A 19,725-nucleotide genomic window follows, 5' to 3' on the forward strand; every position below is an offset into this window, starting at 1 on the left:
CATATCGGACCGTAGTTAGAAATTGTAGTATGAACAACATTAGTTTTGGGTAGATTTATATGAGCTACTATTGTTGCGTAAAGGTCAACATTGTTAAATGCATACGAGCGACCACTCTCCTTGAATGCTCTATCTGCCTCTTCCATTTCTATCTTCTATAAACCGGCAACAGCACATGTTTCGCCCATAACTTAAACAAGTTTTCCTTACAGCCAAACCTCTTGTGACTTCTTACCATTAAGAAAAGGGAGATACATATATATATATATATATATATGTATTATGTATATCCATAAGTGGTATGTCTCAAGATGAGGATTTAACTACGAAAGCCCCAACGGCCAACGCCATTTCAACTTTCCCAAGTTTCGTTAGAAATATTTATAAATAGATAATATCTCACAGTTTGACAATAAAAGAAGATAATATCTCACATTGGTATAAGCTAGAAATGACTTTAGTATTCGTAGCCTTCCACATCATCCCAAAATAAAAATAAGAGAACCGTTGATCTAGCTAAAGGTAAATTAAAGATTATAAGTATTAGTAAGTTATAACTTATAACAATGTGAGGTATTAAATACTCAATAATTATTAATCTTAAAGAGCTAATTTTAGTAAGATATGCAAAAGTAAAAATTACGATCGAGTGGACGTAAATAAATAAATGACGAGTCTGTGCTTTTTATGTCAAATATTAAGAATCTTGAGATTAAGAGATATTTACCAAAAGAGAACAATGACAGGTGATAAATGTCACTGACAATCTCTGAGAACCCTATTGAATGTTGGGAGATATAGATAATAGAGAGTACTGGGGGTTGTTTGATCAAATTTAAAACAAAATAACAACTGATTCGTACGACTTTAGCATGGACCACGAATTAAGACGATTGGGACACACATAGTACTCACTACTCAGGTGACCACAGGCGAGACAACATCATCATGCGCATCTTATAAATTAAAGATTTATCTTATGATCCATGAATAATTAATATCTCCTTCACCGAACATTTTTATATTTATTTCTAGGCTTGGGCATAAAAAATGTATCTGAATACCCAACTCGGAATCCGACCCGAAAAACCGGGTTCGGGTTGGGTACAAGTTTGCCTATAAAACTCTATTGGTTCTATTTTCTAATACTCGTGGGTTCGGGTTAGGGTCGGGTAATACCCGGTACCTGTTTGGGTACCCATTAAACCCGAACATATAAACATATTTATAATATTTATCATTAATATAATGCAATTACCCCAAAATTATGATTATAGTTTTGAATATTTTATTTAGTTTTATACCTAAATATCAAAAATAATCAAAATATCAAAAATATTTTGTTATGTAAGTCAAAATTTAACTAAATTTATTTAAATTTAATTATATTTTTTCGGGTACTAATCGGGTTCTAAAATTTGTAACACAAACCGACCCGAATCCGATAGTACCCAAACCGAACCGAACCCATATATCTAAAAATACCCAATGAGTTCTATTTTTCTAAACCTATTTACCCGAACCCGAATGGGTAATACCCGAACCCAAATGGGTTACCCGAATACCCAGCCCTATTTATTTCGATTGATTTTCTTCAAAATTCTTGTTCTTTAGATTGAGTACATTAGCAAGATGTGACTATATCTTGAGACTAGTTAATAAGATTCGACTGTTCATTCAAAGAGAGACAAAATATTAAACTCTTTTGCTTCGATATAATAATGATCACACAATACAAGGCTAATTGCAACCATATTTATATTTATATATTATATAGATATAAATCTCTCTTTAATATTAATTATACTCTCTTATAGTTGAACTTCGGTTATTTTGTTTATATAACAAGTACATAATTATATTTTTTTGATGATATTTTCAGATATCAACGAATCAGAGCCAATTTCTGTTTCTGGAATTCCGAGGGCAATTTGACATCAGTGGCCAATCCGAGAACCTCAAGTAGTCTAATGAGATACCAAGTGATATCTATTTGCCACCACTCTAATCCTTGTCTCGCCGATGACTCAAACGCGTGGTGATTGTTGTGCCAACTCTCTCCCATTGTAAATATGCTAAGCCACCTTCAATCCATTCACAAGACCGATCGTTAAATCTATGATTTTATATATTTATATATATAGAAAAAATGGGGCCATAATATATATTATATTACCAAACGTTACGAGATGTATCTTTAGTCTTCCACGACCTCGAACCCACAATATGGCAAGCCGAGTTTACGAGCCATGTCACGTGGTACCCAATCACACCTCCAATGCCCTGTAGAAATACATATTTCAGCGGTTTTTATTTGGATACCTTACAAATAAATTTGTGTAATAGAAAGAAATAGACATACCCCGCCGCATGTAAGGTAAGGTAGACCACCATAGAGATAGAGGACGGTCCAAAACATTAAGACGTGGAAACCAATTGTCATTCGTAGAAACCAATAGAACCATTGCTGCTTCAAGTCATTCACGTTGTTACGTCCTCCACACTGTTACAATATTATTTTGCATTAATGCTACAATAACATCATAAAATCATAAAAGAAGAATTATACACGTTATGTTTATAATACCTTATATTTGATATAATGAGTGTCACATATCCACCACACATGACTGAACCAAAATCCTTCGATTGGGCTATGTGGGTCGCGATCTGAATCTGTAAACTGGTGATGGAACCTATGTATGCTCACCCAATCCAATGGATCTCCCTGAGAATAATAATTAAATATTTTCTGTTCATACTCCAAAACTAAAAGGAGAAGCGTTTGAAAATATGTAATACTTCGTTATCAATTAAATAACCTGAAGGGCAAAAACAGCAAAATAAGCTGAAGGATACTCAAGCCATTTTGGGAGCTTAAAGCTCCGATGAGCCAAGTTCCTATGGTATGAGAATGTGATGCTGAGTGCATTCAAGGCGTAGAGCACCAAACCGAACCGTAAAGCTTCCCATTTGTAGTTGAACGGTGCCAAGAGACAGAAAAAGTGCACAATCATAACGGTTGACGCTCTTATTATATCGGCCCACGACCAATATCTATGAATATAAGGCCTTCTTTCCTTACTCACTGTGCCTCTTTGGCTAGAGCCATTACCTCTAATGGGATCACACATTGCACCGAGAGGAGTTTCTTTTGTTTGAGTTCGAATTGTGCATTTTAACATTGAACAACGTAGGAGTATATATGGGCTATTGTAAGCTTACGTAAAGGTCCACGTCATAGTTAAATGCGATTAACCACTCTTCTTTAATGCTCTATCTACTTCTCCCATTTCCATCTTTAATACTCTGGCACCAGCACATGTTTTCACTCCCCAACGTTCAACTTAGTTTTGTTTACAGCCATTTTCTTATAATGTATATAGCATTATATCCAAAAACAAAAACAAAGTAATAATATTCATCTCTACTTATTGGTATGTCTGATGTCTCTATTGGCCAAAGATAAAACTTTACTCCACGCTAACCAAGACAAATCTTTGGCCGACGTTTCTTACAGATATTTATTACGAAATTAATATTTACATGTACAGAGTCACAGATGAAGGCATGCTAGCTATGTTATCCGTTTCATGCAGTGCTTTTAAGCTAGCTTTTCTGCGTTATCTTTATATAGATTCGTGACCTTCTCTACTCTATCATCCAAGGATACACATGAGCTGTATCGAAATCAAAAGGCAAAACTTTTTTTTTATCGAAACCTAATTGATTTTTCAAAAAAATAAAAGAAAAAGAGTAATGCTTTTAAATTCTGTCTGTTGTGGTTGTATCTTACAATGTGCACTTTAATGTTTCTATTTATAGTAATATTGGAGTTACGATAGAGAAGAATATGTAGAAAACCACCACTAGTATCTCAAAATATAAAATTTGATTATATATGTTAACGTAAAGTAAAGAAGCAAATATACATAACAGATACAACAAATTTTGTGTTAAGTAAACAAATCGATAAATTACATCTAATGATGAGAATTGTATAAGATTGTTTTATAAGTGACAATAGAAGTTTCAAATACAATATTAGAGTTCTCAACTTCTCATCACTCGTTTTATTAGCTGGTTAAATAAAAAATATCTAGTTCCATTCATGAAAAAAAAAGAAGCAGTCGGTAGTTTTTTTCCTTGGCATTCCAAAGACAAAACTAGTTTTAATAGAATCAAATTTATATACGTTTGTTAGAAGAAAAAAAAAAATGTTGTGATTTGAATTGTGACCTCAGGTTATGAGAACTGTGGGCTCCCAACAGTTCCACCCGGAAATGAGACAATAAAACTTGGACAAAACTCTAGTTGAAAAAGAAAGAAAGAATTGAATGCGCCCATGGTTCACATTTCTATGAATAATAAAACTACACATTTAAGAAGAATTAATGGTCTCGCTCGGACTTAGTTTTTCAATTTGTATTTTAGAACCTAGTTTTTTTCAGTCTGATGATTCCAAGTTATATCACATCACTTAGCAGTGTTAAATCGTGTTGCGTTGCAACTTGCAAGTATATAAACTCACAAGTCTGAACACATTTAATTGACCATAATCATGCATAGAAGAATAGCACCTCATACTGCTAATGTGATTTAGCATGCCATGCAAATATAAAACATGGGTTAATATACATATTGTCAATTATTTAAATATTCTCAATTAACAAGTGAGACCTACATTGATACAAGTTGTATCATCCAACAAATCCTTTTTACAGAGATTCCAATGTAACCAGGGAAATTAAATGTGACAGTGAGAGACAACTTCTTTTTTTAATATGTCTTCTCTGTTTTTTTGTTTTTGTTTTTTTGTTGGCAGAGTAAATAGTAAACTCATACACTAGAGTGATTTATTCTTTACCTGATGGAATAAATAAACTCATGTTTATAGAGTGTCATCGGAATATTGGTATAGCAAGTAAAAAAGTAGTCTGGAAGTCTTTAGTTTAGACTTTAGGGTCCACTTGATGGAAATGGTTCTTTCGAGGAACATTCTTCATGATGAAAAGATGAACCAGATGCTTCCATTTGAGCTACCCACATAATATCAAAAGTTACGTGTAGCACATCCATTCTTCATCAAGTATACGATATGTCACATAGACAACTTTATTCTTGATGAAAGGATGTTCATGTTCCTTTGTCAAGTTTTCAATAACGGAAGTACATCGATAATACCTGCAATCCTTAAGACCCATGAGCTGTACACCAGGCGATCCAACACACAGTACACAAGTGAAACCACCGAGGAAGACCAAAGACCTAACCAGCATGAGCAAGTACGCGCAATGAAATTTTGAAAATAATACATTCAAATTAACTTTCAAGAGTACAACTGCAGAGTTAAAGTTACCCAATTGGTACCACTTCCGCAATGATGATTTTGACCTTATTAGGCGCAAAAAATAGCTCCAGTATCCAAACATATAATCATATGGCTGCAATTGTGGGTCTTATGTCACATGTTAGCTGCTATATATGCCTAAACTCCACTCCCGAATGACAGGATAACTTTTTGTAGGATCTCTAATACAAGGCCAGGAGCCCTGTAGTGTACTAAACAACAGTTCCAAACAGTATGAAAAAATACGGTTCAAACAGAAGAATATAAACATGTTTGCCATTTGACAACAGAGCTACCAAAAAGTTATGGAATCAATGTGGAACAAAATGCAACTAAAAACTAAAAAAGATCAGGTTTCAAAAACAAATAAGAGGAAAACATATTCAATTACCAGAGGGATCTGTGATCTCTAACTTACTTCTGATTACATCAATCTATCATTGAGTAGTAACTTTTAGGTGATGTTTGTTCGTAATAACCTTGGTTAATCTTGTAATTTTCACTAGTAGCAAATTCATAGCCATATATATTATACGAAAAAAAAAAATTAAGCAATTGACTTACTAAGCTGCATAGAAAGGATGCGGACCAACTTGCAAAATTTTCTCCATATAGAAATAGCTTTGTATTCCTATCTTTGTAGAAGATTGCGTATAACATGGGATGCAAATAGCTTTGTATTCCTATCTTCCACTCCCATGTCAAATGACTGTACCTATGATTATGATCAACCAAGAAACAATCTTAAAATGCGATCATAGTTAAATTCGCTGACAGTTATGAATTCTTCACAATTCTAGCTTCTACTATGTGATTAATGCATGCTTTGAGAATAATTTAATAACAATGATATTCATCCAACTTAACAGTCAAATTTGATAACAAAACGAATAATGGTCAGCAGCATAGAATCCATATGGGTTCAATCAATCCCCATGCACAGGCCCGGCCCGCCGTACATTCCTAAGACACAAACTTATTGGGTCTCAATTTTTTTTGAAATTTTTAGTAAAAAAAATAAGCCCAACTGAAAATTTTCGTTGTAAATATAGGACCCATTTTCCAAAAAAATTAAGATTTGATCTAAAGCCATGCATGTAGCCAACTTAACAGTCTAACGACTAGTAAGTAGTATTCAAAATAAGAAATTAGAACAATTGCGTTTTGGAAACATTACCAGAAGTTCAGAACACAGTGCAATTAGCTATTTCGAGGGATTCACTGCTTAGGTATGTTATGAAAGATTGATCTTATGATCCATGAATAATTTCTCCTCCACCGAACATTTTTTGTTTTATTTATTTATTTTCTTTAGATTGAGTATTAATAAGATGTGACTGTTCATTTAAAAAGAGACAAGTAATATAAACTCGTTTGCTTCGATACAGTAATGATCACACAATACAACGCTAGTCAATTACAAACATATAATGTATATACAGGCTGTATATATATTTATTGATATAAATCTCTCTTTCATATATGTTATTATGCTTCTCTTATATAGTTGAACTTAGGTGTTGTTCAAAAAAAAAAATATATATATATATATATATATATAGTTGAACTTCGGTTACTTTGTTTATATAACAAGTACATAATTATATATATATATATATATATATATATGTTTTTAGATGATTGTTTCAGTCTTTCAGATATCAATGAGACAGAGCCAAATTCTGTTTCTGGAATTCCGAGGGTAATTTGACATCAGTGGCTAATCCGAGAACCTCAAGTAGTCTAATGAGATACCAAGTGATATCTATTTGCTACCACTCAAATCCGTGTCTCGCCGATGACTCAAACGCGTGATGATTGTTGTGCCAACTCTCTCCCATTGTAAATATGCTTAGCCACCTTCGATACATTCACAAGATCCATCGTTAAATTTATTTTTTATACATAGATAAATATGGGGCCGTAATATATCTTATATTACCAAAGGTTACGAGATGTGTCTTTAGTCTTCCACGACCTCGAACCCCAAATATGGCATGCCAGAGCCATATCATGTGGTACCCAGTGGCGGAGCTAGGAAATTAGTTTACCAGGGTCAAAATAAGTTTTAAGGTGTCAATTGTGTTGTTAAATTTTTTTATAAGGGTCAATTGTGCTATTTTACCAGGGTCAATTTGATTTTTTCTTTAAAAATTTAACCAGTTTTAAAAATTCACCAGAGTCATTTGACCCACATGATCTTATATTGGCTTCGCCCATGGTGGTACCCAATCACACCTCCAACGCCCTGTAGAAATATACATGTATCAGCTGTATTTATTTGGATACCTACAAATAATTTTGTGTAATATAAAGAAATAGGCATACCCCGCCGCATGTAAGGTAAGGTAGACCACCATAGAGATAGAGGACGGTCCAAAACATTAAGACGTGGAAACCAATTGTCATTCGTAGAAACCAATAGAACCATTGCTGCTTCAAGTCCATCACGTTGTTACGTCCTCCACACTGTTCCAGTATTATTTTGCATTAATATTACAATAACATCATAAAGTCATAAAAGAAGAATTATACACGTTATGTTTATACCTTATATTTGATATAATGAGTGTCACATATCCACCACACATGACTGAACCAAAATCCTTCGATTGGGCTATGTGGGTTGCGATCTGAATCTGTGAACTGGTGATGGAACCTATGTATGCTCACCCAATCCAATGGATCACCCTAAGAATAATAAATATTTTCTAATCATACTTCAAAACTAAAAGAAAAAATGTTTGATATACAAATATGTAATACTTAGTTATCAATTAAATAACCTGAAGAGCAAAAACAGCAAAATAAGCTGATGGATACTCAAGCCATTTCGGGAGCTTAAAGCTCCGATGAGCCAAGTTCCTATGGTATGAGAATGTGATGCTGAGTGAAGTCAAGGCGTAGAGCACCAAACCAAACCGTAAAGCTTCCCATTTGTAGTTGAACGGTGCCAAGAGACAGAAAAAGTGCACAATCATAACGGTTGACGCTCTTATTATATCGGCCCACGACCAATATCTATGAATATAAGGCCTTTTTTCCTTACCCATCGTGCCTTTTTGGCTAGAGCCATTACTTCTAAATTCTAATAGGATCACACATTGCACCGTCGAGAGGAGTTTTTTTTTTTTTTTTTTGAGTTCGAATTATGAGCAGTTTAATATTGAAAAATGCAGGAGTATATATGGGCTATTCCAAGCTTAAGTAAAGGTCCCTCTTAGTTAAATGCGATTAACAGCTCTTCTTTAATGCTCGATCTACTTCTCCCATTTCCATCTTTAATACCCTAGCAAGTAGCACCAGCACATGCAGGGCCGGTCCTATAGCTAATATGTGGTCTAATTCTAAAGCACTTTTTAAAATGTATCCTTTTGTGTGTTTTTAATAATCGAGTTTTTGATCCATATCTCTCGACATACATCATTGGCTTTTTCAAAAAAATTGTCATATATTAAAATTCATTGCAAAAATCAATTTCAAAAAATACACATACCCCATAAAATTAATGAGTCGGGCCTGTATATACCATTATATATACAAGAACAAAGCAATACTACGTCTGATACCAACATACTATTCATCTCTACTTATTAGTATGTCTCCATTAGCGAAGACAAAACTTTACTTCACATCAACGAAGACAAATCTTTGGTTGACGTCTTTTACATAGATTTATTTACGTTGCTAGTCCAAGAAATTAATATTTACAGTCACATATCATGAAGACACGATCGATGCTATGTTGTCCATTTCTTATGGTATTTTTTTAAAAAAATACTATTATTTAGAAAAATGTCCAAAAAAATGACAAATTTTTAAATCTAGAACAGAAAAACATAAACTTTTAAAATATTATAAAATTTAGATTTAATTTTTTGGTAAAACAATAAAATTTCGTTGACTTGACAATTTCAAACACGCGGTAAAAAATTTTGGAATATGTTAGCGTGGTCAGTTGGAAAAACATTTTGATCTTAAAATCTTTGAAATCATATAAAAGTCAAACTGTTTTTTTGATAACATTAAGAGAAGAAACACATTGGAAATATTTTTCATGAGCATCTATATATTAAAAGGAAAACGAATATAATAATATCGAAAGTAAAAAAATAAAGGGGGGAAGGAAAACGCAATTCTAATAATAAAAATCTTCGTTGTCAAAAAAAAAAAAAATAATAATAAATTTTTTTGATTCGTTAAACCCTTTTATATTCGGACTCGAAACCCTAATTTCGCAATTGCGCCGTCTCTCTCTCGCACCGGAGAATGAGTACTACTACGATGGCTGCTCTCCCGGCGCGTAACCAGTCGAAGGTTGACCCGAATAACGTTAACAGAGCCGTGAAATCTCTGTTAAAATGGTGGGACTCCAAATCCAAGTCCCAGAAGAACTCAGAACAGCTCGAGAACGAGAACGAGAACGAGAACGACGGTTTCGTCTACCTAATCGTGACAGTGAAGAGAATCCCCCAGCTGGATCGGACTAACCCAATCATGATCCCTCTTCCTCATCCTCTCATCGATCTTTCCGCCGAAGATTCGCCAGAGCTCTGTTTAATCATCGACGACAAACACAAGAACAAAATCACAAAGGAAGCGGCTTTGAAGAAGATCGAATCGGAGAAGATCCCGATCACCGCTGTGATCAAAGTCTCGAAACTGAAGTCGGATTTAGTCAAGTTAGAGAAGGAGAAGCGTTGCTGCGAGCTGTATTTCGCGGAGAGGAGGCTGATGCCGATGTTGCCGAAGCTGCTGGGGAAAGAGTTTGCTAAGAAGAAGAAGAACCCTATCGCGGTTAACCTGAGGCATGGGAGCTGGAAAGAGCAGATTGAGAAAGCTTGTGAATCGGCTCTGTTCTTCGTTGGTACAGGTACGTGTAGCGTTGTTAAGGTGGCGAGATTGTCAATGGGAAGGAAGGAGATTGCAGAGAATGTGATGGTGAGTATAAATGGGATTGGTGATTCAGTTCCTGGTAAATGGAAGAATGTTAGGTTTTTGCATATCAAGCTGCTTGAGAGCATGGCATTGCCTGTTTATGAACAAGTTGGACAACCTTAGCTTAAAACACTGATGAATCGATCTGGTTATACAATTTTAGTCACAGGTTTTGGTTTTGTTCTGTGGAACTTTTTCTCTTATGGTGATATGTTGTAATGTGCTCAGATGATGATTATGCCTACTAGAAGACTAGACAAAACTGTCTCAAATGATTATAGTGTTTTTGAATGCAAAATTTTGATTTCCATGATGTGAGTGGGTCTTTGGTATACTTCAGTAGGAATCACATGAATCTTATAAGAAAGCACCTGGTCATGTGTTATATATAAAGCAGAACGATGCTGTTTGAATATGACGGGATGGTTTTTTTGGTTATGTATTTGAAAGAATCTAGTTTTCCTAAATTAACTTTGTCTTGGCAAAGGTATATTCCATTGAACTTTCTTCGTTTCACAATTGTGCTTGCATGATAATAATCTCAAGATTTGGGTTCTTCTTTAAGTCTCAATTCTTGGTGTTTTTCCCAATCTATGGATATACGTGAGTTGAATGTTGTAAATTCTTGGTCGATATCTTCTCGAAACGGCAAATATGATTTGATGAAGTTTGAAGTGTGGATTGAAAAGCTGATGATGGGATGGATACTAAAACTTAAAAAAAAAAAAAAACTCTTTTGTGTGATAGATGTAGTGTGTAAACGAAAAATCAAAAAAGAATCCATCAGATCATCTTTAATAGTTTCGGTAGACAAGAAAACACTTGTGATCATCAATGATGAAAGCAAAAGGAACCAAAAACACTAAAAATTAAATGGTTTGCAAATGTCTTTAAAGTTAAGCTTTATTATATCTAAAAATGGGAAATATGATTGGAGTAATAAATTTGATACCCATATGGAGTCATTGGAATAATCTAATGGAGTTCTATAACTTTTTTAAGTATAAATTTAGTTATCATTATTAAATAAGAAAGTAGATATATGATTGGAGCGTAACATTCACGCGCACACTACTAGTCTTCCGTGGGTCCTCCTTTGTCTTTGAACTCTTTTGAGAGAGAGAGAGTGTTGAGAAAAATAGACTTTACTCAATTAGTTCAGCATTGGTTGAGAGAGAAAGTGTTGAGAACAAAAAAAAGCACATGGCTTCATTACCATTGGAACCACAGCCTCATGCTCTTCTTGCTCCTCCTCCGCCGCAGCTTCTGCACGACGGTGACGCTTCCAAACGCCGTTCTGAAACGGATTCAGATAAGGTTTATTCCCTCCCCCGTCTCTCTCTCTCTCTCTCTCTCTCTGTTTTGACGTCTGTGCTTGGTAAACAGTACACATTTGAAATTAGAGTTTGGTGGCTGTTCTAGATCTACTCCGATCTAGCTCCTTTTTTTTTTATATATATTCTTTGTTCCATGTCTAAGTTCAGTAGAATCGATTTGTATTCTCGTGCTCATGTTTTTTTTGTTCGGTCCTCGTTTCTGATCTGAGCTCACCGGAGAGTTATTTTTTTTACTCCGACAAGAGCGTTTTTTTTTTTATATATAGGAGACTGCGACTTTTACTTTACAGCTAGATTGATTTTTCCCGAGCTACAACTTCAAACTTTCTCTCTACCGGAGATCTAAGCAACAGTAACCTTTTTATTGAATCTTGTGCAAAAATTTAGAGCTGAATTAGTTGATTGCGATTGGCTAACCTACATTTCTTTCTTGTATATGTATAATATTTCGTTTATTTATTTCAACAATATGTTCATACTTCAAGGTACAATTTGCTTTGCTTGTTTGAATATCTCAGATTATTTATGGATTCAATACTGTTCATTCTTCAAAGTACAGTTTACTTGTACATCTCTGAATTCACTCTTGGCAGGTTTTCGAGTATTCCTATAGTTATGTTTTCTCTTGGCCCATTGCTTCTCTCTCTCTCTCTCTCTCTCCCGACATTTATTCTCCACTTTTTTACTTTGGCTTGTCCTTCACTCTGCCATAACTTATTCCATTTTACTTGTATGATTTTTCTCTGGCAGAACTTACCTCGGTATAAATGTGATAATATTGAAGTTTATTTTGATCATTTATGTAATAATAGCATTCTTATACTGTCATATTTATCCCGAGGCTTGTTGAAATCAGTATATGCTTACCATCTCTCTCGTCCACCTTTGTAGTTTAATCACAATAGTTTAACGCCTGTTACTAATATGTGAGCTGGATTGCAGGAAATGACTGCTGCTGTTATTGAAGGAAATGATGCTGTTACCGGTCATATCATTTCCACTACCATTGGCGGCAAAAACGGTGAACCGAAGCAGGTTAAGTTCTAGTTTTTGCTTATGATCTCTCTCTCTTAACTACTTTTTGCCTAGTCGAAGTAATTATGATCTCTTATCTCAACTTCATTTTGTCCCCTACAGACCATTAGTTACATGGCTGAGCGGGTTGTTGGAACAGGTTCGTTCGGAATTGTTTTCCAGGTATATTGCGCTCCTCTGTGCTAGCATATACACGTCATAAATCTTATTTTTGCTCTCTGATCAACCCTAAAAATTACTATATATTGTAGGCGAAATGCTTGGAAACTGGAGAATCCGTAGCCATTAAAAAGGTCTTGCAAGATCGACGATACAAAAACCGTGAGTTGCAACTTATGCGACTAATGGATCACCCAAATGTCATTTCCTTGAAGCACTGTTTCTTCTCCACAACCAGTAGAGATGAGCTCTTCCTCAACCTCGTTATGGAGTATGTACCTGAGACTTTGTACCGGGTTTTGAGGCACTACACTAGTTCAAATCAGAGGATGCCAATTTTCTATGTCAAACTTTACACATATCAAGTATGCACTATTACTTTGCAGTTTGTCTCACAAATAACCTCTAATATATTGGACTCTGAAACTGATTAAAGATATCTAATGCAGATCTTCAGAGGTTTGGCTTACATCCATACTGTTCCTGGTGTTTGCCACAGAGATGTGAAACCACAAAATCTTTTGGTACGTCAAATAGCATGGCATGTGTTTTTTTAACCTTAACTAGTTTTTGGATCTAACTTTCTGGTGCTTACTGTAGGTTGATCCCTTAACCCACCAGGTTAAGCTGTGTGATTTTGGAAGTGCAAAAGTATTGGTAAGGCTGTTATCCTTTCTTTAACTGAGTTTCTTGTGTTGTCTACTTGCTTATGTATCTACACATGCAGTTCATGAGTTACCATTGAGTGTGAACTATACCAATTATATTGCTTTCCCCATTACTCAGAAGTTATGTAAATAAGTATAGGCGGTAGCAGAATTCTCGCCTCGTGAAAGCACTCATTTCATGCATTTCTGTTTTGGTAACCCTTTAAAATGTTTTGGCAATACTTTATAGGTCAAAGGTGAAGCAAACATATCATATATATGCTCCCGTTATTATCGAGCTCCGGAACTCATCTTTGGAGCCACAGAGTATACGGCATCCATAGATATATGGTCTGCTGGTTGTGTTCTGGCAGAGCTTCTTCTTGGCCAGGTTAGTGTGGATTTCTACGCGTTAATCTCTGCATATAGTGCCTGCCTGATGTTTTATTATCTCAAACTCTCTCTCTTTCTCTCTACAGCCATTATTTCCTGGAGAAAATTCAGTTGATCAGCTTGTGGAGATCATAAAGGTGAAGTCTCCTTTACTTATAGCTGGCTAATTTTTCTCTTCTAGGTTTATAAGATACCTAGAATCTAGCATATGTGTTACCATAAGTTCTTGCTGCCTTGGTTTAGGTTCTTGGTACTCCAACTCGTGAAGAAATTCGATGTATGAACCCAAACTACACAGACTTTAGATTCCCACAAATCAAAGCTCACCCTTGGCACAAGGTAAGTTATCTCACCTTTTTTTCTGGTCCAACAACTACTTAACCTACACAGTAGTCATAAAAGCATGTCATATATAACATCAACCATATATTGTACCCTTGACCTCCAGGTGTTTCATAAGCGGATGCCTCCAGAAGCCATTGACCTTGCATCTCGGCTTCTTCAATATTCACCAAGTCTACGCTGCACTGCGGTCAGTAACTCTTTTTTTTTTTTTTTTTTTGGAATCATAAGTAGTCTTTGTGATAACTTGTTTTTGTCTTTGAGTGATGGAGTGGAAATATAGAAGCTCGATTAAATTCTCTTTCAAGTGTTGGATGGAGTTGAGACTTATTCTGACAGTTGTATTTCGTTGCCCCTTTAGCTTGAAGCATGTGCTCATCCGTTTTTCAATGAACTTCGAGAGCCAAACGCCCGTCTTCCAAATGGCCGTCCATTACCTCCATTGTTCAATTTTAAACAAGAGGTAAAAAATCAATCTAAGCTCCAGAAAAATGCTGCTTTTTTTTCCTGGAACTTCACCATAACCCAATTGGTTCTTTGTATGTGGAGTCAGTTAGGTGGAGCTTCAATGGAGCTGATCAACAGGCTAATACCTGAGCATGTGAGACGACAGATGAGCACAGGATTACAAAACACTGTGCATGTCTGAAGAAAAAGAGAAGAAATCAGATTTACTACTTCTGTTTGATAGTTGACAGGTTCAACAATATATTATTAACCACGATTATTATCAGCTTCTATACCCTTTAGTTAAGTCAGATTCAGCTTTTTTGAGAAATCAGAAGCTGATAATTGCGTCTATTTCTTTTATTCCTTAGCCTATAGAGTTGAGAGAGACACTGTTCCTCGTTGTATTTTTGTATATGTTTTTGTCCGTAAAACAATTCTGACAGATTCGTGGAGAAAAAAAAACGAGGTGAAAATATTGAACAAATGTCATGTTCAAAAGTTAAGCTACAAGAACGTCTTTTGTATTTTATTTGCCTTCACACAAAGACTATCAATAAGGCCTGATGATTTGTGACATTTGTCTTTGAAATGTTACATAGGGGAAGATCTGCATCTGTTTAGTTTATTACAATTTTACAAGTCGTGGGAGTGTCAAAGACAAATACCAATCATGTACCTTAAAATTAAAAATCCCTTACAGGCTAAATTTGCCATAGCATAAAACATGATCTTAAAGTAATGGATTCTTATTTCATTTTTTTGATTGCCATAGCCAAAGAGATAATCATTTGATGTCTCACCCTAACCAAATCTACAATCCTGCACTCTAGTTAGAGCAGCAACCCATTCTCTTAAGAACCGATCCGTCTTCTTTAACGTTTATGGTCTCTCCTTTTCCTGGTAAATCAGTGGACGATCCTTCTCCTCTGTTCGATCCATCCACGCTTCTTTTGCTCACAATCTTGTGGATCTGAGTGAGCACTTCCGTGAATGCGTTATCAACATTGGTTGCGTCAAGAGCTGATGTCTCCATGAAATACAGAGATTCTCTCTCAGCAAAGGCTTTAGCCTCTTCTGTTTTGACTGCCACTAAGTGGCGCAAATCGCACTTGTTCCCAATGAGCATAACCACTATGTTTGGGTCTGTGTGTCCTCTTAGTTCCCTTAACCATCTTGCTGCATTCTCAAAAGTCGCGTGCCTTGTCACATCATAAATAAGCAAAGCACCTACAGCTCCTCTGTAGTAAGCGCTTGTGATTGCTCGGTATCTATCAAAAAAGCATAAACAAACCCATGTATAATCTTAGACGTGATTAAAAGAGATACAATAACAACGACAGTAATAAGTTCAGTTACACTGTGTAACTTACATATAACTAGACGGGGTAAGACTATTTTCGATAAGCATCCTACTCTCGTTTTAGAGGCAATTCAACGTATCTACCAGATGGACACTTTGTAACGTAACAATCACAGAGTTAAGGAAAGAACTCCACCGCAAAATTCAAAATCCATCTATGACTAGTGCAAGCCAAGACAGAGGAGAGCTAGAAAATGTTTTTCACCAAGTGTATTGGGTTTTAAAAGTCAAGCAGACAAAAGCTCGGAAACCTATCTTTTGTGTGAAACAGAAGGAACAGCACAAAAACAGATACAGTAACAGAGAGGTTTGGAGACAAACAGTATGTAGTAAGTCGAATATCTAAAAAAAAGCAACACTTTTACTACGGGGATGGACCTAGACCTATATATGAGAGATACAGATCTATTACACAAGCATCTAATAAGCACAAAAGCAGAGAACCATAAGTAAGAGCCTAAATGTGATAAAATCCTAAGTAAATTCTGAGTAATAGTGCAGGGTTTGAGCCATGTTCAGCACATAACCTGAGACGGTTGTAAGTTTCGTCAATCAGGCTTTGCTGAGAAACATGAGATAAATAAAAAACCAACTCACTCTTGATCTTTAAATCACTCCAAGCACAAGTCCAGATTCATGAAACTTGAGATACATACATAAATCAAACACAATGATTCTAAAACTTTACTAAAACAGCGAATCGAACTGAGAAACCACAAAAACAAAAAGGATGAAATTTTGAAAAAGCTTATCCAAAGGATCGAAATCAATCAAGTAAGCAGGAAAGAAGAAGAAGGGAGGAGACGTAATCGGACCTCTCTTGACCAGCAGTATCCCAAATCTGAGCTTTGACGACTTTGCCTTCGACTTTGAGTGTCTTGGTAGCGAACTCGACACCAATAGTAGACTTGGATTCGAGATTGAACTCGTTCTTGGTAAACCTAGAGAGCAGATTTGATTTGCCGACACCTGAGTCGCCGATCAACACCAGCTTGAATAGGTAATCGTACTCTTCATCGGCTTTGTAACTTGACATGATTCCAAAATTCGAATTTGCGATTAGAGAACGCTCCTAGTGTGTTTGTTGTTTTGATGATAATGAATGATTCAGATGTTGTTGATGATGATGATGATGAAAAGAGCTTTTTGTCGGGTTGGCGTAAGATCGCTGCTTTTATTGCTTCTTTTTAAACAGATTTAAACCGATAAATTAAATTAAAAAAAAATGTTTAAAATCTTTTTAAAAAAGTTCCGCTTAATTAGTTGCATAGTTAAGGAGATTTTCTAAATCCAATAATGTAGGTGTTTTAACAACTTCCACTCACAAAATTCAATTTTTGTTTGACTAATATACTATCACAAGTATCAACTTAACAAAAACGTGAAGTTCATCTCAATGGATTCCATCTTCTTCTAGTGCTACACAAGATCGATTTATATTTGAATCAGTCTCAAGTGATTTTGGAGAAGAAATTTCTGAGTTTGAAAGAATGGACAATGCTTACACTGAAATGGTGAAAGAAAATAGACTTGATGAAACAAAGGATGAGTTAGATATTTATCTCAAGGATGCTATAGAGACTCCTAAAACCCTTCCTGGAATAAAATGGGATGTTTTGTCTTGGTGGAGACTCAATAGTCAGAAGTTCCATATTTTATCTGAAATTGCAAAGGATGTTCTTGCAATGCAAGTGTCTTCTGTCGCCTCTGAAAGTGCTTTCAGCACTAGTGGTCGAATCATTGAGCCTCATAAAAGCTGTTTAGCTCATTATATGGTGGAAGTGTTGATGTGCACTGAGCAATGGATGAAACAAGATATGAAGATTAATGAAAAAGACTTCCATGCAAACTCACATATCCTTGCTGATATTGAACTATTTGATAGTCTTCAGAAAGGTAAGTTTTACATTTATGTTTAATTTTTTACTTTTTTGTAACGGTTAAGTTACATTTGTTGTTGTTTGTTTTCAGAGTTTTAAAATTAAAACAACTAGGACTCAACCCGAAATAAGAGACATTATACTCGGCTATAAGGTAACTTCATTTCTGTCATATTTTTGTTCTTTCAAATGAGTTATAGTTTTAAAAATATTTGGTCTGATGTAACAGGTCATGATCTATGGATAATCTGTTAAAAGGCTGCTAATGCTGGGAATGATTCTTCTTTATTTGTTTCTTTCACTCTATCAGTTTCATTTGTTTAAGATTTTAAGTCATGCTTTTTTTTGTTGGGATGCTTATTTTGCTACTTTGGTTGGTGTTTGACTTGTTTTACGATAAAAATGATCAAAACATGGTTTAATTTGTGTTTTAGTTCATTGTTTCTTATTGAATTTGTTAGATTATACAATTGCTTTTACAGGTATATTTCAGGTTTTTCGGGTTTTCTGGGTATTTTGGATATGTATCGAGTAGCTACTACCCATAACCAAATATATTTTGGATACATTTAGGTTTTTTAAAATCAATACCCAAAGTACCTGAACCCAAAAGGAACCGAACTTGAATCAGACCCGAAATTATATGAACATTTGTTCGGATCCTATATCAGTAAATCTAAAATACCCGAACCCGAATTATCCGAACCTAAACCCGACCCGAACACCCAAATGCCCAAGCCTAAGAACTCTATTCGATAAAAATATAATAAACTTATAAACATAATACTTTCTGTTGAAAAAAAAAAAACATAATACTTTCTGAAAAAATTTCTCTTTAGGAGGATTATCTTTAGGATGAATATACAATTACTTTTTTTTTTCTTTTATCTTTCGTAAGTTTCAGCTTTCAAAGAGTTTTGGGTTGAATGAATGTAGTGTAGTGTAGCTAACAGCTACGTACTTGGAGAGTTTATAAATTTAGGAGATTGAATTTTCATAAATCTAATTTTAAATTGAAACCATGAATTATTATTCAGTTAAGAACTTTTGAATGTTCTAATTAAACAAATCTTAGATCTAACCTTAAATATTCAAAAATCATATTAAAATTTTGATATGTCTATATATATATAGATACTTTTTACTTAATTTTTTTAATAACACGTTATCTTATCTGATAGAATATTTTTTCTGGCTGTAAAATTTATAGAATAATTAGAAAAATATGTTGCATTAGTTGCAATAACACATAAATCAAACATAAGCCTCGAGCGAGAGGAGGAGCTTCACGAGATTAGTATCCTCCTATCATGATCGTATATGGTGGTTTCTCTTTTTTAATTGACTAATTCGTGTGTGTTCAGTTTCTTGTGTACATCGACGCGTTGACTTCGTGTGTTAAAAGTATCCTAATTAACGACTCCATGGCTTTCAGATTTTCTAAATCTTTATAACCAGTTGGAATGGTAACAAATGATACTTTAAAATTTTCTAGATTATACTTGTTATCATTATTAATAAACAACGTTTCAAGTCATGAACGTTGTTGCTTCTTCAAATTAGCACATATATATAATGTGCATTGCACTCATTCAACGTTCAACAAGTGGTACGTAGTGGATTTGCAGTAACTTTAACCAATCACTTATGCTTGGGGTATCAAAAGTGCAAGGCATTTCTTTTCGGGCTACAAGCTTAATAATACCACGACGCGATCTCAATTCTTGACATTTTCTATATTTAATACACAGTCTAAGCAATTGAGAACAAGTATTATTATTATATTTTCATTAATTTCAACGACAGTTTATACTATAGTGCTATTGCTCCTCCA

The 19,725-nt window shown here is 34.9% G+C and overlaps 4 protein-coding genes and 1 pseudogene across 5 annotated transcripts; 2 read left to right on the plus strand and 3 right to left on the minus strand.

Moving 5' to 3' along the window:
* Positions 1–1,693: 1,693 nt before the first annotated feature.
* Positions 1,694–3,273, minus strand: LOC104739188 (delta-9 desaturase-like 5 protein). The gene is made up of 5 exons (XM_087484140.1): positions 2,823–3,273; positions 2,588–2,728; positions 2,363–2,503; positions 2,177–2,283; positions 1,694–2,084 (listed from the first exon to the last, which is right to left on the minus strand). The coding sequence occupies exons 1-5, from the start codon at positions 3,183–3,185 to the stop codon at positions 1,886–1,888; spliced, it is 951 nt and encodes a 316-aa protein (XP_087340266.1). The 5' UTR covers positions 3,186–3,273; the 3' UTR covers positions 1,694–1,885.
* Positions 3,274–7,002: 3,729 nt separating this feature from the next.
* On the minus strand, positions 7,003–8,479 carry LOC104743169 (delta-9 desaturase-like 5 protein; annotated as a pseudogene). Its single transcript, XR_015579915.1, has 6 exons — positions 8,137–8,479; positions 7,901–8,041; positions 7,679–7,819; positions 7,542–7,598; positions 7,293–7,384; positions 7,003–7,210 (listed from the first exon to the last, which is right to left on the minus strand). The product of XR_015579915.1 is annotated as a delta-9 desaturase-like 5 protein (transcript).
* A 534-nt stretch (positions 8,480–9,013) lies between these two features.
* LOC104739189 (uncharacterized) lies at positions 9,014–10,601 on the plus strand. The gene has a single exon (XM_010459461.3). The coding sequence runs from the start codon at positions 9,620–9,622 to the stop codon at positions 10,409–10,411; it is 792 nt and encodes a 263-aa protein (XP_010457763.1). The 5' UTR covers positions 9,014–9,619; the 3' UTR covers positions 10,412–10,601.
* A 791-nt stretch (positions 10,602–11,392) lies between these two features.
* Positions 11,393–15,158, plus strand: LOC104739190 (shaggy-related protein kinase iota). Its single transcript, XM_010459463.3, has 12 exons — positions 11,393–11,605; positions 12,568–12,660; positions 12,763–12,822; positions 12,912–13,184; positions 13,269–13,343; positions 13,420–13,476; positions 13,717–13,857; positions 13,946–13,996; positions 14,103–14,198; positions 14,308–14,391; positions 14,563–14,664; positions 14,755–15,158. Exons 1-12 carry the CDS (start codon positions 11,492–11,494, stop codon positions 14,848–14,850), a joined length of 1,242 nt encoding a protein of 413 aa, XP_010457765.1. The 5' UTR covers positions 11,393–11,491; the 3' UTR covers positions 14,851–15,158.
* An 89-nt stretch (positions 15,159–15,247) lies between these two features.
* LOC104739191 (ras-related protein RABA1a) lies at positions 15,248–17,242 on the minus strand. Its single transcript, XM_010459464.2, has 2 exons — positions 16,827–17,242; positions 15,248–15,919 (listed from the first exon to the last, which is right to left on the minus strand). Exons 1-2 carry the CDS (start codon positions 17,045–17,047, stop codon positions 15,478–15,480), a joined length of 663 nt encoding a protein of 220 aa, XP_010457766.1. The 5' UTR covers positions 17,048–17,242; the 3' UTR covers positions 15,248–15,477.
* Between the last annotated feature and the right edge of the window lie 2,483 nt (positions 17,243–19,725).

This window comes from Camelina sativa, chromosome 14 (assembly GCF_030686135.1).
Source record: "Camelina sativa cultivar CO46 ecotype springtype chromosome 14, ASM3068613v1".
NCBI classification, from domain to species: domain Eukaryota; kingdom Viridiplantae; phylum Streptophyta; class Magnoliopsida; order Brassicales; family Brassicaceae; genus Camelina; species Camelina sativa.

Bases quoted from the DNA above. Each gene is read 5' to 3' on its own strand.
- LOC104739189 (XM_010459461.3), top strand. From the start codon at position 9,620: ATGAGTACTACTACGATGGCTGCTCTCCCGGCGCGTAACCAGTCGAAG.
- LOC104739190 (XM_010459463.3), top strand. From the start codon at position 11,492: ATGGCTTCATTACCATTGGAACCACAGCCTCATGCTCTTCTTGCTCCT. The intron at 13,997-14,102 runs GTGAAGTCTCCT...GCCTTGGTTTAG, and splicing joins AGCTTGTGGAGATCATAAAG to GTTCTTGGTACTCCAACTCG. The intron at 14,392-14,562 runs GTCAGTAACTCT...TTGCCCCTTTAG, and splicing joins CAAGTCTACGCTGCACTGCG to CTTGAAGCATGTGCTCATCC.
- LOC104739188 (XM_087484140.1), bottom strand. From the start codon at position 3,185: ATGTTAAAATGCACAATTCGAACTCAAACAAAAGAAACTCCTCTCGGT. The intron at 2,284-2,362 runs GTATGTCTATTT...GTATTTCTACAG, and splicing joins CTTACCTTACATGCGGCGGG to GGCATTGGAGGTGTGATTGG. The intron at 2,085-2,176 runs GTAATATAATAT...AATGGATTGAAG, and splicing joins GATACATCTCGTAACGTTTG to GTGGCTTAGCATATTTACAA.
- LOC104739191 (XM_010459464.2), bottom strand. From the start codon at position 17,047: ATGTCAAGTTACAAAGCCGATGAAGAGTACGATTACCTATTCAAGCTG. The intron at 15,920-16,826 runs GTCCGATTACGT...CTTTTTTGATAG, and splicing joins GATACTGCTGGTCAAGAGAG to ATACCGAGCAATCACAAGCG.